This window comes from Linepithema humile, chromosome 6 (assembly GCF_040581485.1).
Source record: "Linepithema humile isolate Giens D197 chromosome 6, Lhum_UNIL_v1.0, whole genome shotgun sequence".
Taxonomy (NCBI): Eukaryota; Metazoa; Arthropoda; class Insecta; order Hymenoptera; family Formicidae; genus Linepithema; species Linepithema humile.
In genome coordinates this window covers 14,349,339-14,362,751 of record NC_090133.1, presented here as the reverse complement: position 1 = coordinate 14,362,751, position 13,413 = coordinate 14,349,339, and the positions used below count along the sequence as shown (strand labels likewise).

The 13,413-nt window shown below is 28.2% G+C and overlaps 1 protein-coding gene and 1 long non-coding RNA gene across 2 annotated transcripts; both read left to right on the top strand.

Annotated features, from left to right (window-relative positions):
* Nucleotides 1-1,609: 1,609 nt before the first annotated feature.
* Nucleotides 1,610-3,874, top strand: LOC137000628 (uncharacterized). The gene is made up of 3 exons (XR_010890896.1): nucleotides 1,610-2,968; nucleotides 3,449-3,593; nucleotides 3,667-3,874. It is a non-coding gene; the product is annotated as an uncharacterized lncRNA (long non-coding RNA).
* A 3,999-nt stretch (nucleotides 3,875-7,873) lies between these two features.
* Nucleotides 7,874-11,518, top strand: LOC137000622 (E3 ubiquitin-protein ligase cblA-like). Its single transcript, XM_067357793.1, has 4 exons — nucleotides 7,874-8,354; nucleotides 8,485-8,649; nucleotides 8,731-8,877; nucleotides 8,966-11,518. The coding sequence occupies exons 1-4, from the start codon at nucleotides 8,309-8,311 to the stop codon at nucleotides 9,259-9,261; spliced, it is 654 nt and encodes a 217-aa protein (XP_067213894.1). The 5' UTR covers nucleotides 7,874-8,308; the 3' UTR covers nucleotides 9,262-11,518.
* The last annotated feature ends 1,895 nt before the right edge of the window (nucleotides 11,519-13,413 follow it).

Sequence of the window (13,413 nt, the reverse complement as noted above, 5' to 3'; positions counted from 1 at the left end):
AAAGAAAAATTAATATTGTATAACAAACAGTTGATACTGTATTAAGATATATATTATTATGAAAATACAATTATATAAATTGAATGATTTTTTTCATAATTGTTTAATAAATTTATTCTATTATGACTAATGCGCTGATAAAATAAAATAGAAAAATTTGTATTTATATAAATTTTAATAAAATTATAAATTTTAATTAAAATTTTAATAAATTAATATAAATTGAAAAGCAACATTTGAAATTAGTAAAAAAAACGTAATTAAAGTATATTAGCAAAATAATGTTTCTAATAATATTAACAGAAGTATTCAAACAATTAAAATAAACAATCTAAGTTAAAATAAGAAATTAAAAACTTCAACTAAATTTTTTAATTTCTTATGTTAACTTAAATTGTTTATTTTAATTGTTTGAATACTTCAGTTGCATGTTGCAAACTACATATTTTTTCTTGAAAGCAACTATGTGTTTTCTTTATACCAATTGATTTGTCTCATTATTTTATGCATAAAAGTATTAAGGTAAGATTCCCAAAAATTGAATGTTTTACAAGATATTTTGTATTTTATGTCAAAATACTGTAATTTACAAGCCTCATAACTCGAAAAGTACTTAATGAAAAATAACTTCATTATAGTGTTTTGAAAAGCTCTTGACACCAGCTATTAGATTTTGGAATCAAAAATAGGGGTTTCTATTTAAAAAACCTAACCTAACCTTGAAATGACCTTGAAGGTCAAGCTCAAGGTCAAATTGAAGGTCACCATTGAATTTCTTGTTGAAAATTACTTCAGAAATGACCTTGACCTTTTTCAAAAATACCTTACATGAAAAAATATTCAGCCGTCCCGGGACTTAATTGACACCCTGTATATATATTTGCTATTAATAAATAATTATATAAAGAAAATTTTAGAAATTAATCTTTAGAAAAGGGGCAGATTTTTTCATAACTTTCACAGAGTTTAGAACATATGAAATTTCCATAAAACAATCAATACTTTTGTAAATATTGATAAAATTATTGCATATTTTAAGTAATAAATACAAAGATATTTTAAAAATATTGTTATAAAATATTAAAAAAATATATTTTAAAGTTTAAAGATACGAAGCTCTAAAAAAATTTTTAAGAATTTTTTCATGTAAAAACATTTTTAAAATTTATTTTGTTTATGAATACATCTGATAATATTATTTTTTATGGTATGTTACAAAGCAAGGCTGTATACTGTGCATTTTTAATTTTTTTTTTACTATCTTGCAAGCAATTAATAGATAAAAACGTATTATACGTGCACTGCTGACTTAAAACATGTTTTCCGCATGGGTTTTTCGAAATTTCTATGGGTGTCTGAATAACAAGAAAATGAGTAGGCTATCACAATGCTACAATAATATTAAGAACAATGTAAGATCAGCTTTATATACAGTATATTTATCGCATTTAATAGAGTTAACAATTGAATGAGAGATCGATAATTAATAATTATTATTTTTGATTGGAGTATATTATTAAAACGCGAACTGTTTTATTAGATTTCTCACATATTCAAAATATGTGAGAAATCTAATAAAACAGCTCGCGTTTACGCAATTTTTACACGGTACATCATTTTCAGTCCATATTATGCTCTTGTCAATATATGTGCCTGAAATGTTCTAGTCGTAATACCGCTTTTCTTATAACTACCGTGCTCGCCTTGTATGTGATTAATGCAGTACATATATGTGCTCGATTTTCGCGATTTTTCCGTGGTACATAACTTTTAATCTATCCTACGCTCGTGTCATTATGTGCCTGAAATGCTGTCGTCGTAATACCGCTTTTGTCGTAACCATCGTGGTCATGTTGTCCAAGTAACAATTAGAAGAATATCAAATATATCAAAATATTTCTGCGAGAAGAACATAGTTCTTATCCAAACATATTTTTGTCTTGTTTGATTGTTCGATTATCAAAGTAAGTAATGTATGGGTAGTATAAGAAATTTTATATTTGATAAATTTTATTTGTGATTGAAGTATAATATATATATATATATATATACATATATATATATATGTTATGTGAAAAGTTTAATAATAGAACAGCCCAATAGCAATAATCGCTTATTCAACTGTTGAATCCGCTGAATGCGGCCAATAATATTATTGAAAAATGAATGTCGGCCTAGGCACGTGATAAATGCGTGCACACGCATACACGTTTCCCGCGCTTTTTCTCGCGATGTGCTTAGTTTTCTATCTATGCTCTTGTCGTTACGTGTCTGATGTGCTTCTAACATATTATCACTTTTATTGTCATCATTCTCGTGTTTTATCCGACAAATACAGCGTATGCGTGCATTTTCCTCGCGATTTTTACGTGATACATAACTTTTATTCTTAATCATGCTCGAATATACGCCTGAAATGCTTTTTTGTCGTAATATCGCTTTTGTTGTAGCTATTGTGCTCATATTACCCATATTATTCAAATTGAAAATTAAAAAGTATTGTTAGTATTGTTTATCTTTTTTCGGAGTTCTTCAATGCAGACAGAATGTATCACACGTGACAAATATTATGTTTCTGCATTGATCAAAATCGTAGTAAATGTGAAAAATTGCATTGCATTAATTAAATTACATTTTTTATTTCAGGCTGTACTGCGTAAATGGCGCAAACTACGTCTTTCAAATGTTCCAAAAAAGATACTCTCAATGACTATGGCATTGCCTTTATTACCACCAGATATGTTTCAAGAAGCTTTATTAATAATACAAACCAAAGCTGATGAACTTTCTAATGAACATCCAGATATTTTACAATTTATGTCATATCTAAGACTTACTTGGTCTAACATGGCATTAAAAATTAGTACCTATCGTTGTCCTGTGCGTACTAATAATATAGTAGAAAGTTTTCATAACATTGCGGCACAAAAATTGGGAACAAGGAATATTAATGTTTGGACATTTCTAGGTAATTTTTATGTCAAAGTATTTTATATCAAGTATGAAATTCTATAATGTGTACGCGACTATTATATATTTTTGAAATAACGCATATTTATGAAATGCGTATATTGTATGAAATGATAAAAATGTATAAAAAAAAGTTACATGTATCATTTTACATATATAATACTGGATTAAAATATTTTTATTATAAAGTAGTTGCATTATATACGTATAACACATATCACATTTTATCTATATTTTAAACGTGCGTTTAATATGAAAATTAAATGTAACATTTTTCCACATTGTGCAAAATTTCAAATATCCACTTTTTAAGTAAATTAAATAGATTTGTTTTCAGAAAGTAAGTCAAAATCAAGATTTTTTTGTTTGTCGCGAGCAATCACTCTTACCTTCCACTTCATTTCATATATTTCTCTTCCTGTGTTGCATTCTTTTAGCTCGCTTTGTATCTTATACATTGCTTTATCTCTTTTTCCAGATAAATTATCATATTTAATTACTGATCAAGAATTAGACTTACGTCGATTAAACAATGGTGTTAAATCTCGACGACTTCGCACAAGGGCAAGGAGAGAACTAGATTCTAAAATTATAAATGCGCAAGAGGATCTAGTAAATCAAAGGTAACATTTTGTAATAATTTATATATTAAATAAAATTTGATGAATTATGAATTAAAACTTCAATTTTTTTCAGATTGTCACTGAATGAATTTTTATTAATGTTCACCACCAACAATAATATCCTCCCAATGGAACAAATGGAACAAATAGTATCAATGGAAGGTAAATATGCTATATCTATATTATATTTATCATAAATACATGTTATAATGTTACAATTTTTATAACATTGAAAAATAAAATTATGTTAATTTATTACTACATCAAGAGACACGGTAGTGTCTCGCGCCAAGTTCACGCGCAGCGCAAGACCGACCGTGTATCTTTACGCGAGCACATGAGCTGATAGGAGTCGAGATTTTCATATCTCAATAATGCGTGGACCGATCGAATTTATAATAGGCTCAATCGATAGAGCACATGCGATTTACATAATAAAAGTATCTTTACTTTTTTTGTACATGCTTTCTAAAAAAATATATTAATTGCCAAAGTTTGCCAAAGTCGAAATATGCCGAAATCTATGTAAGTCTTGGTCGTCGTCGTCGTCGTCGTCTGTTCGTCATCCTTCTCTAATATATAAGTTTTTCCTTTGTCAACTAGAAGCATCAAAATGCGACATGGTTGTCCTTTTCTACATCCCGTGAAATGTCGATTCCCGCATAAGAGCGACTTTTTTCTTTCCTTTCTTTTTCTAAAAAATGTCTGTCCTTTTCCAACATGGCGGCGCTCAGACCTGTCAGCTCGCAGCTTTGATGATACTAATCACATTGATATAATTAATATCGGTCGTAAAATGTATATGTAACGTGTTGTGGAGACGAATAGAGATAGTGTATATCAAAATAATAGTATTCTTTATAAAAAAAATTTTTCTCGTCTTGAAGTGCAGAAGTGTAGCAACACACATGCTGACAACACTCTTAAAGGGAACGTTCACAAGTGTCCCCTCTCGATTTGATTCTCCTTGAAATATGTTGTAAAACATACAATTTGAGAAGACATGTATTTTTTTATAGCGGCCCTAACTCAAATTTAAAGGGTGAAACACCCTTTTGAAAAAAAAGAGTTTTTTCTTTGTGTGTAACTATCGCCAAAACCGTAGGAGATATAAAAAAATGTTTCAAGTAGAAGTTGTATGGCTTGTAATGGGCTTTATAACTGTGTAGTTGGATTTTCAAAAAATGTAATTTTTTTTAATTTACTCTTACCCCTTGGTATTATTTTTTCGAATTTCAAAATTTTTGTTGACAAAAGTTGTAGCATTTTTTACGCTGAATTCAACCATATATGATTTTATTATGTTCCGAAATCGCATCTTTCAAAAATAAGTCATCAGTATCATATTATATGCGTCGCGCTGCATGACGCATTGTTTATACCGCACTTGTGTTGCGCAATAGTCGTTAAATAAATATAAAAATGACATGTTATCACATATTTAAGGAAGAAAAGTTAACTAAAATTGTTGCTAAAGCATCCCTTCCACATTACACTTTTATAGATAATCGCTGCATTTCGTATGCAGCGCGTTGTCATATACAAGTTAGCTATCAGCGCATATTACACTTTGAAGTTTTGCTTGCAGTGACCACGGGAAAATAATTTATGAAACGAAAACAGTGAATGAATCAATCTATTCAACATATATCCACCCTGACTCTACTCTCTTGGCCCGACTTGACTGACAATGAATAAAATTCTGTACATACTCTTTTTCAATAATTTTAATATACTGCGATATATTCTACATACTATTACATTCTATTAAATTATTACGATTTTTTTAAACTATGGTATATAAAATCTTGAAATATAAAATGTATATTATAAGTATAATTATAATATATTGATACAATAAATAAGCTTTTATATATATATAAGCTTATTTATATATATTATAATTATACTTATAATATACATTTTATATACCATAGTTTAAAAAAATCGTAGTAATTTAGTGGAATGTAATAGCATGTAGAATCACAGTATATTAAAATTATTGAAAAAGAGTAAACTGTACAGAATTTTATATTTTATTTCATTCTCAGTCAAGTCGGGCCAAGAAGGTAGAGTCAGGGTAGATATATGTTGAATAGATTGATTCATTCACTGTTTTCGTTTCATAAATTATTTTCCCGTGGTCACTGCAAGCAAAACTTCAAAGTGTAATATGCGTTGATAGCTAACTTGCATATAACAACGCGCTGCGCACGAAATGCAGCGATTATCTATAAGAGTGTAATGTGAAAGAGATGCTTTAGCAACAATTTTAGTTAACTTTTCTTTCTCAAATATATAATAACATGTCATTTTTATATTTATTTTGCGACTATGCACAACACAAGTGCGGTATAAACGGTCATGCAGCGCGACGCATATAATGTGATACTGATGACTCATTTTTGAAAGATGTGATTTCGAAACATAATAAAATCATATATGGTTGAATTCAGCGTAAAAAATGCTACAACTTTTGTCATTACAAAAATTTTGAAATTCGAAAAAATAATAACAAGGGGTGGGGGTAAATTAAAAAAAATTTTATTTTTTGAAAATTTAACTACACAGTTATAAAGTCCATTACAAGCCATACAACTTCTATTTGAAATATTTTTTTATCTCCTACGGTTTTGGCGATAGTTACACACAAAGAAAAAAACCGTTTTTTTTTCAAAGGAGTGTTTGATCCCTTAAATTTGAGTTAGGGCCGCTATAAAAAAATACGTGTCTCCTCAAATTGTATGTTTTACAACATATTTCAAGAAGAATCAAATCGGGGGAGGGGACACTTGTGAACGTTCCCTTGTTAGTATTCTGTAGTTAGTGGACAGAAAGTGTACTTTGTTACCCTTCGTGGAATCGGCAGATATGTAATGTTTATAGAGAAGAAATGTCTAACACTTGGATTGAAGCTGACGATACGCTAATTAAAAAAAGACAATGGCCTAAAGGTGCTAAAGATGTTTTTGTCATTCTTACAGAAATTTGATCAAAAGTAATCTGTTTTTATATATGAAAAAACGCAATAACTTAGAAATACAGATGGTTTTTTATACCCTTTTTATGATCACTAATAATTTTCTTATAAAACATGTTGTAAAATATAAAAAAAAATTATTAGGTTTGTATAAATTAAGATTTCTATAATCAAAAAGAGGATCGTCGTATTGAAAATATGACGGGAGTGATGGTGGGATATTATTACCATTATTTTTACTAAAAAAAAAGAATCATATTTATTAAAATTATTTTTACTAAAAAAAAGAAATGATATCTCACAAAAAAACCTTTTTTTAAAAAAAGGTAAAAAATGGGCGCCAAGTACACGCCTTGTTATATTAAAAAAAAGTTTTCCTCATAAAAAAACCTTTCCAAAAAATTGTTTTTTTAAAAAAAGTTTTCCTCATAAAAAACCTTTTCAAAGAACTGTACTTTCAAAAATATATTATATTAAAAAAAGTTTTTCTCACAAAAAACCTTTCCAAAAAAAGTTGTATATATCATAAAAAACTTTCCAAAAAGATTGTATTTCCAAAAATATATTATAAAAAAATCTTTTTAAAAAAATTATATATATTTATTATAAAAAATCTTTCCAAAAAAATTGTACTTTTAAAAAAAGTTGTATATATTAAATAAAAATTTGCTACATATTCTGTCTATAAAAGAGGTGATATCAGAAAATGACGCCAAGTTTAAATAAAGAACCTTTCAAAAAAAGTTGCATGTATATCTAATTATTTATTTAAAAATGATATTTATGTTTATATCTAGTTAATTCTTCTTAAGTATACTTTTTAAAATAATTGCATCTGTATCTAGTTATTTTTTTTATATCTGTATTTAGTTAAATAAAAAAATTTTTCAAATTTAATCAAAATAAAAAAATATTACAAAATTTTGCAAAAAACTTGGCGCTGCTATAAAATAGCCTTCATTGCTCTATAATATTTTAAGATGTATAATAATATTTTAAGGCTATTTTATAGCAGCGCCAAGTTTTTTGCGAAATTTTGTAATATTTTTTTATTTTAATTAAATTTGAAAAATTTTTTTATTTAACTAAATACAGATATAAAAAAAATAACTAGATACAGATGCAATTATTTTAAAAAGTATACTTAAGAAGAATTAACTAGATATAAACATAAATATCATTTTTAAATAAATAATTAGATATACATGCAACTTTTTTTGAAAGGTTCTTTATTTAAACTTGGCGTCATTTTCTGATATCACCTCTTTTATAGACAGAATATGTAGCAAATTTTTATTTAATATATACAACTTTTTTTAAAAGTACAATTTTTTTGGAAAGATTTTTTATAATAAATATATATAATTTTTTTAAAAAGATTTTTTTATAATATATTTTTGGAAATACAATCTTTTTGGAAAGTTTTTTATGATATATACAACTTTTTTTGGAAAGGTTTTTTGTGAGAAAAACTTTTTTTTAATATAATATATTTTTGAAAGTACAGTTCTTTGAAAAGGTTTTTTATGAGGAAAACTTTTTTTAAAAAAACAATTTTTTGGAAAGGTTTTTTTATGAGGAAAACTTTTTTTTAATATAACAAGGCGTGTACTTGGCGCCCTTTTTTTACCTTTTTTTAAAAAAAAGGTTTTTTTGTGATAGATCTATTCTGAACTACTTTAATAATTGTTTATTATTTGCAGATGTTGAATTAACAACTGATGAACAAATAAACATGGAGTTGTTTTCAGATGATTTGGACGAAACTATTCAACAAACAAGTAAGTATTTAACTGCTTTAGTCTTTTTTCACACAGAACACAGTTAAATACAACAAATACAAAAATTTAATTACGTAATAATTATTATGGTACACTTGTTTTAAAAACAATTATTTTATTTTTGTTTTAGGAAGACAAAATAGACGCAGATCTCGACGCATACATAACAATGTACAGAGAGAGGATAATACATTAGAAGATAACGATGAAGAAAGTTCAGACATGCAGACAATAATAAATGAGAATGAAATAATTATTTCTGACACAGAGACAGAGAATACAATTGTAGTAGAAGGTAATTTATAAATCAAACTATTTTAAGGGAAATAATATAAATTATTAGATCTATAGTAAAAATTACACTTTTTTTTTGCAGATGAACCAGTAAACACAGAATCGCCTTCTAGTGAAATAGAACAAGTATGGGATACCAGGAATAACCAAGGAGAAATCCCTACAAATACACAAGCAGTAAGACAACATCACGACATTACTTCTGAGAACAATATTGAAATAAATGAAGGTAATTACAGCTCAAATATTTTAAGGAAGATTAAAACATTAATCTTCAAAGTACATAAATATATATATTATTAATGTTTTCATTTTAGATGAATCGATTTACGAAGTACCCTATGATGATTACTCGTATTTGAATGACGCTAATGATGCTACTTCAGGCATTCCGTACCATCCTGTGGACTGGAACTTGGAGGATACAACTGCATCAGAAGAAGAATGTACGAAAGACATATGTACTGTGTGTCTTATAAACGAACGTACACATGCTTTTATACCTTGCGGTCATTTGGCTTGTTGCTTTTTATGCATCGAACGTTTAGAAGCCGATCGATGTCCGATATGTAACGTAACATATGATAATTACGTAAGAATTAGAAAACCATAAAACATTCATATCTATCTACATAAAACATTTATATCTATCCACGTAAAAAATTGAAATTTTAAAATTGCTGATATTAATATTACTTGATGAGTTTCGAGAATTTAAGTTTCAAAAACACTGATATCAATATTACTCGAATGATATCAATATTGATGACAAAAAGATTCTGTGATAGAGATAGATGTTTGTGTAATTTTACTTTGGAAAGATATATATATATATATATATATATACATATATACACATCTATAGATTGATTATACATTGTTGCAAGCGGAGTTAATAACTTACTTTAATAAGATAGATAAAAGTTCGATTCTTTTCTCCGATAATAAGTGCTAAACACGTTACACTTTTTTCTATTTGTCTACAGAGTGGTTCTACAGTGCATTGAAAATTTCGGTTTTTATCGCGAAAAATGACAACTTAATAATGGCTTTAACTGAAAAATACTTTGTATTGACTGACAATCAGGCGACAATTTGCGTTGTAGGATCACCCTCAGAATAATAGTTTGTATATTTTGAAAGATGTATAGATTATAGAAATTTCAGCTTTTTTCAGATTTATTTTAAGTCAAAATATAGGTATAATTTATAATCAGATACAGACATTCAATTTCTGTAAATGTATGTTTCTTGCGTCAAAGATATATGAATGTTTTTATTCTTTTTTTGTTACATATAGTATGAAACTGTGATTTTATTTTATACTATTATACAGCCTTAACTAAATAAGGCAAAGTACCTGACTTATTGTATGTATTTTATATATAATACCAGAGATTATTATTTCCTAAATATAAGTAGAGTTGAGAAGTTGATATCAATTAAATGTACCGGAATGTCTTTGCTATAATGGTACGTACAATTTATTTTATCCAATCGCATTGAACATTTAGCTACAAATTGATGGATGACGTCAAATTTTTTAATTTTTTTCCTGTTTATAACTATGAGTAAGAATGACTATGAGTTATATCTTTCAAAAGACGTATCATTATAGAAATGGCAGCATTTTATATTCTAAGAAAAATGTATCTTTCGCATATAACGTAATTAGAGATTCCAATTTGTGCAAAGCTATAAGATGCCAAAGATACTTTTACTTTTTTCTGTAATACTGTTACGAATATGTACTAAGTGTTGTGATAGTTTTATACTTCTAAGTAATATAGGTCATTTATATGAAGATACAGATTTAATTTCTGCAAATGTATGTTTCTTGAGCCAAAGATATTTCAATTCTTATTTTTCACTTTAAACTATTGTTTAAATAAATATTTAAAATATAGTGTGCCGCATTTTATATATTTAGTATCAGTGCTTCGTTTTCATTTGAATATAAGTAGAGAACGTTTGGTATCTCACACATTTGCACAAATTAATTCATATGTAATCGATGAAATGTACCGTTATATCTGACTGTCATAGCTGGGATGATTACTATTTATTATATCCGATCGTTGCGAATATTTAGCTACAAGTTGATTGGCAACACACAATTTCGCATTCATTTCTTCATTACGTCTTATTAGAGAAAACCGTTCATATTTTCTCAGAAACGTACTGTTATAAAAATTCGCTCATATAATTACTCTAAGTAATTACGATTGACATACAAGTTAACATATAGAGATTTTACATTGTACAAATGTACAAAATGTCGAGATACTTTTATTACTTTTTTTAATAATGTAAATTGCTCTGTAATTTCGTGCTGTATTTTTTTTCAAAAGTATAAATATTGTAAAACATTTATTTCTTGTAACATGTAAATAAATATTTTATATGAATGCTGCTTATGCCTGACGCAGTTATAAGCTAAAAAGTTCAGAAATTGTTAAAAATAAAACATTTTTCTACCTAAATAATAAAACATTTTTTTTTCATGTCTCGATAAATTTTTCTTACATTTTACATTGACAGATCTAACCTAACCTTTCAATGTCATTTTTCTTTGATTTCACGCACTTTACGTTTATTAACCGGTATAACACTAAATGAACACACTTAGTTATATTTTTTACAAATTGTTCTTTATTTCTCACCATATATTACATATCAAAACGAATGGTATATGTATCTTTTCGTGTCCAAGCGAACGCACAATTGAGCGATGCACAACTGAACAGTGCGCAAATAAACGGTGTCCAAACGAACGGTGTCCAAACGAACGGTGTCCAAACGAACGGTGTCCAAACGAACGGTGTCCAAACGAACGGTGTCCAAACAAACGGTGCGCAACTTTCTGTGTCCAAACGAACGGTGCGCAACTTTCTGTGTCCAAACGAACAGTGCGCAACTTTCTGTGTCCAAACGAACAGTGCGCAAATAAACGGTGTCCAAACGAACGGTGTCCAAACAAACGGTGTCCAAACGAACGGTGTCCAAACGAACGGTGTCCAAACGAACGGTGTCCAAACGAACGGTGTCCAAACGAACGGTGTCCAAACGAACGGTGTCCAAACGAACGGTGTCCAAATGAACGGTGCGCAACTTTCTGTGTCCAAATGAACAGTGCGCAAGTAAACGATGCGCAATTGTACTGTGTACAATTGAACCGTGCGCAACTTTCTGTGTCCAAATGAACCGTGTCCAAATGCAACGTGTCTAATTGAACCGTGTCCAAGTGCACCGCCCCCATTTATACCCCTCTGGATCTTTAGAGACAAAAGTTTGTCCTATGCAATAGGACCGCACATGGATGTAATCACGCTTTTGAATATTGAATGTTCGAGGCATGGTTTGTATAAAACTGCAGGCGATACCCGGGCCTAAGTTTTGAGAGAGGTATGGTTAACATAAAACCGTAAGTGATATCCGGGCCTAAGTTTTGAAAGTGACGACAGATAATTTACAGTTGTACGCTTTGGAACGCAACAAGGGGTTTACGTTACGCGAAAGGTTTCGTGTTGCGCCTTTCTGGCGACATGTGTCGGGCGCTATTGATACAGCGATCGATAATTCCGAGAGGTGATAAACTAGAAAGTTTAAACAAAAATTTACGAGTGGAAATCTACTCGCTAAAATATGGGGACGTTACACCTACATCATTTACGTTACATATGGGATGTTACATTTGCGACGTTCCTGAAACGTTTAAGGAACCTAGATGGCGTCCGAGAAACGTTTCAAATGTAACATTGTTGCCGTAACGTTCATGTGGCAAATCTGGAACGTTACATTTTATATAATTAAAACATCGCAATAATGTTATTTTAAAAACATTACGAAAGTCAATATTTGTAACGTCCATTAAATACAATTATAATTGTATCTAATCAATATTTTTTAATAAATACACGTTTGAATAAATACACATTCTGTTCATCTTCCATGGACGTTGCAAATATTAAATTCTGTTCTGCTGATTTGGAATAAAAAAATTTTAGTTCAAGTTCATAATTTTTATTTATTTATTATTTATATATATGTGTAATATTGTACAAGGAACATTTTGTATCAAAACTCGGCCTAATTGCGAACATGATGTTTCTGATGTATCGGTTTGAGTTTTCTTTTGTACAACATGTACAGCTTCTTTGTATGAATCTGTAATTACAAATTATTTTATTAGTTGTCTATAGAAACATTTTTAATACATAGTTAATATAAGTTTTTTTCCATAGCCGTAATCATAAATATTGAGAAGTTATGATTTGATATATGAAATACGAAAGTCATTCCCATATAAAACATATATAGTTTAGATGTTATTCTTTTATTATATTATTAACATTTATGACAATATACTTACTGCTTTGCAATATTAGTTGTACTGTGTATTTTTGCCAATTGTTTTTCGGTGGTTCTTCCCGTAATATATACTTCTATAAAACTCTTGTACATAAAGCTGTCGTATATATAATTAACTATATTATATACTATATATATTATAAAAAAATAAATACATAAATAAGAAAACAAAAAATTAAAATTAAAAAATTTTTTTTAAATATTTAAAAAATAAAAATATTTAATTAAAAAATAAAAAAATATAAAAAATTTAATCAAAATAAAAAGATATTTATTAAAAAACGCAAAAAAACTTGGCGCTGCTACAGTAAACTACATGTTAATTTCATTGCTTTAATACTTTGTGGTGTAGCAGCGCCAAGTTTTTTTGCGTTTTTTAATAAATATCTTTTTA